This window comes from Nicotiana sylvestris, chromosome 2 (assembly GCF_000393655.2).
Source record: "Nicotiana sylvestris chromosome 2, ASM39365v2, whole genome shotgun sequence".
Lineage (NCBI taxonomy): Eukaryota > Viridiplantae > Streptophyta > Magnoliopsida > Solanales > Solanaceae > Nicotiana > Nicotiana sylvestris.
In genome coordinates this window covers 90,211,185-90,215,226 of record NC_091058.1, presented here as the reverse complement: position 1 = coordinate 90,215,226, position 4,042 = coordinate 90,211,185, and the positions used below count along the sequence as shown (strand labels likewise).

Sequence of the window (4,042 nt, the reverse complement as noted above, 5' to 3'; positions counted from 1 at the left end):
TCTACCATGTCCGTGAAAATAGCCATCATACACCTTTGAAAAGTCACCAGTGCATTGCACAAACCAAATAGCATCCGCTTTAAGGCAAAAGTACCATAGGGACATGTAAAGGTTGTTTTCTCTTGATCCTCCGGAGCAATAAGAATTTGGTTGTAGCTCGAATACCCATCAAGAAAGCAATAGAAAGCACGACCAGCCAATCTATCAAGAATTTTATCTAGGAAGGGAAGTGGAAAATGATCCTTCCTTGTGACTTTGTTAAGCTTAAGATAGTCCATACACACTCTCTAACTAATCACCATTTTTGTAGGAATCAACTCATTCTTGTCATTTGTGACCACCATCATGCGCCCCTTCTTTGGGACACATTGAACCAGAGAAGTCCACGAACTATCAGAGATAGGGTAGACAACCGCGACATCCAACCACTTGAAAATCTCCTTCTTGACAACCTCTTGCATAGCCTCATTGAGTCTCCGTTAATGTTCAATAGATGGTTTGGAACCTTCCTCCAAGTTGATCTTATGCATGCAAAATGCGAGGCTTATCCTCCGAATATACGCCAATGTCCACCCAATACCCTTCTTTCTCTTTTGTAGTACCGCCAATGTAGAATCTACCTACATGTTAGTAAAACAAGAGGAAAGAATAACTAGTAAAGCAGCATAAGGGCCAAGAAATTCATACCGAAGATGTGGAGGCAATGACTTTAACTCCAAAGTAGGAGGCGCTTCAATTGAAGGCTATGTAGGAGGAGTTGTCCTATTTTCAAGATCCAAGGACAATTATCGGGGTTCATAGTTGTACGACCCCATTCCTTGAAAGAGTTCACACATTCCACGAAGCCATCCATCTCATCATCATCAAAGTTGAGCAAGACGGCCTCCAACATATCACCAACATTGATTACCACACTTGTTTCATCCACAATAACATCGGTCACCAAGTCCACAAAAGAGCACACCTCATTGCAATGGGTGGCCTCATGGACTTACACATATGGAAAACCACGTTTTCATCAACAACCCGGAAAGTAAGTTCTCTGGCTTCAACATCACAAATATCCTTCCCCGTAGCAAGAAAAGGTCTTCCAAGAATAATCGACACCTTATACTCAACCTCACAATCTAGAATGGCAAAATCCATCGGAATAATAAGTTTATCAACACGAACCAAAACATCCTCAATCACTCCCAAAGGTCTCTTCATAGTACGATCTACAATTTGCAATCTCATAGAGGTAGGCCTTGGTTGCCCAATTCCCAATGTGTTGAAAACCAAATAGGGCATCAAATTGATACTTTCCCCAAGATCGCAAAGAGCTTTAACAAACTTAGCAGTTCCAATTGTACAAGGAATCGTGAAAGCGCCAGGATCCTCCAACTTGGGAGCCATTGAATGCACAATTGCACTCATTTGATGAGTGACTTTGATAGTTTCAAAATCAATAGACTGCTTCTTTGTCAAAAGATCCTTCATGAACTTTGCATAAACGGGCATTTGTTACAAGGCTTCAACTAATGGCACATTGATTGAGAGACTCTTCATCATTTGAATAAACTTCTAGAATTGGTTTTCACCATTTTGCTTTGCAAGTCTTTGAGGGTATGGAGGTGGAGGCTTAGGCAATGGTGCCTTAGCCTTTTGCACTACCGATTCTGGTAGGTCAATAATATGATTCATGGATGGGTTGACCTTATCTTGAGTCTCTTCCACACTCTCATTAATATCAATCTGAACCTTATCATTAGCTTGATCTCCATTGTTAGGGATCTCTTCTTCTTGTACCACTTGCTTTTCATCCACAAATTGCCTTTAGCTTGAGGTAGGTGCATTCCCACATTTTCCACTTCTTGTAGTAACGACCATGACATGCCCCAAGTTATTTCCACCCTTTGGGTTTACCATTGTTTCACTTGGTAGTGCCTCATTAGGAAAAGTATTTAGAGCTTGAGAGATTTGCCCCATTTGAACTTCTAAGTTGCGGATTGATGTGTTTTGGGAGGCAAGTTGGGCATTCGAATCGGCATTCTTTTTCGTCATTTGCTTGAACATATTCTCAATATGTACCATTTCATTGTTGGAAGAAATTGGACCATGGAAAGGATAGGGCGGGTTGCTCGGCTGTTGATACATTGGGGGACTTTGAAAACCCGATCACCGGTTTCCTTGATTGTTACCCCCCCCGCAATTTAATTGATTGTTGCCACTCTAATTACCTTGAGTATTGACACCACTCCAATTTTCTTGATTGTTGTTGTTATGCCAATTCCCTTGATTGTTGTCATTACTCCAATTACCTTGATTGTTAGAGTTTCAATTACCTTGATTGCTTTGAGATCGCCATTGTTGTTGATTCGGGCCTTGGAAATTGTTTCTTTGCCCTTGAAAGTTGTTTACATATTGCACATCCTCTTCTTAGTCATTATAAGAGTCATCTTGATCAAACCCACTATCCTCTTGCACATAATTCTCCACTTGATTTTGCACTTGTGGACCCTTGGTCCTTCTTTTGTTCACCATCATGTTCACTCCCTCCATGACATTGACTTTCCTAGGATTTTTCACTTGTTGAATTTGGGCCTTTGCTAATTGATTCATGGCAGTGGCCAATTCGGTAATGGCTTGCCCATGGTCTTTCAATTCCTTATGGAGGTGAATCACGTTTGGATCACCTTATGGAACATTAGCTCAGGATTACCATGCTGATGATGTGTCCGCCATTTCATCCATAATCTCACAAGCCTCTGCATAAGGCATAGTCATAAAACTTCCACCATCAATTCGATTCACCACACATTTGTTGGTCGTGTTAATCCCACGATAGAAAGTTTGTTGAATCATATTCTCCGTCATATCATTGCTGGGACATTCTTTGACCATTGTTCTATACCTATCATATATCTCGTGTAGTAGTTCATTGGGCTCTTTCTTGAATTCTAGAATCTCATCTCTAAGTGTAGCCATATGCCCGGTAGAGAAGAACTTAGCAAATTTCTCTGCCAACTCATCCCAAGTATGAATTGAATGGTTCGGCAATCATTCGAACCAATCTAAAGCACTTTCAAGTGTTTATACGTATTTTGAATCGGAGCCCTGGTGAAGAAACCTTGCTCTAGCAAAGTGAGCATCACATTAGTGACTTAAAAGTTGCCCACCCTAATATGGGGAGGGACTATTACACTTGCATACCCTTCATTAGGCAACACTCATATGTGCAGCCTCTCGTGGTGGAGGTGAGGATGGAACTAGGACATTGTCATGAGGCGCCCGTCCTCTTCTATTGGCTTGAGGTTCAAGAGAAACCTCTTCAACTTGGTCATCATCAATGTACACATCCCCCAAAGGCATGTTTTCCGAGTTTATTGTTGATTCACACAAATTAGTAACACGGAAGGAAAAAATTGATCACGTCCAAATGCAAATCTCAAAAAAAATACCATGGTCGTATGCAATAATAAAAGCCAATGAAAAGGCCGGAGTCGAATCCGAAGGGAGCTAAGATGAGAGCTAGGAGTATATATTCGGAATGAGCAAATGAAGTATCTAGATCGCACTTCCACAATAGGATTTTTGTTTCTACATCTAATATAATGATTGCAAATATAAGACAGAAGACTAAAGATAGTTGTTTTTGAGGGTTTTTCAAATACATAAAAGGCCTAGTTGTGACCATGACCTAGGTGTTTGCCTAATGAGATAAAGACTTTTATGCTCGTTTTATTGATTGGGGAGTATTATAGCTCACAACTCTATGTTACCCACTCAATACCTCTCGGTCAGAGAGTGGCTTTGCCCAATTTGAATTTCTCAAGACCAAATGGGTATCAACCAAAATAGTTGATAAGAGCTCAAGTCGGGTTGTTACTATCTCTAGGTTGAACTCTTTAATTGGGTTAATCAATCTCTCAATTGACCCAATTTCTTGTTAGCTAAGTTAACATAGACTAGGTCCCTCTTTTTCAAGTAGAGACTAAGTCAGATAGGCATGAATCAATGTTTGCAACAATCAATTCTACAAATGAAGCATGAACTAAGCTAA

General features: G+C 40.4%; 1 protein-coding gene across 1 annotated transcript; it reads right to left on the bottom strand.

Moving 5' to 3' along the window:
• Positions 1 to 522: 522 nt before the first annotated feature.
• On the bottom strand, positions 523 to 1,500 carry LOC104233055 (uncharacterized). The gene is made up of 2 exons (XM_009786366.1): positions 996 to 1,500; positions 523 to 620 (listed from the first exon to the last, which is right to left on the bottom strand). Exons 1-2 carry the CDS (start codon positions 1,498 to 1,500, stop codon positions 523 to 525), a joined length of 603 nt encoding a protein of 200 aa, XP_009784668.1.
• Between the last annotated feature and the right edge of the window lie 2,542 nt (positions 1,501 to 4,042).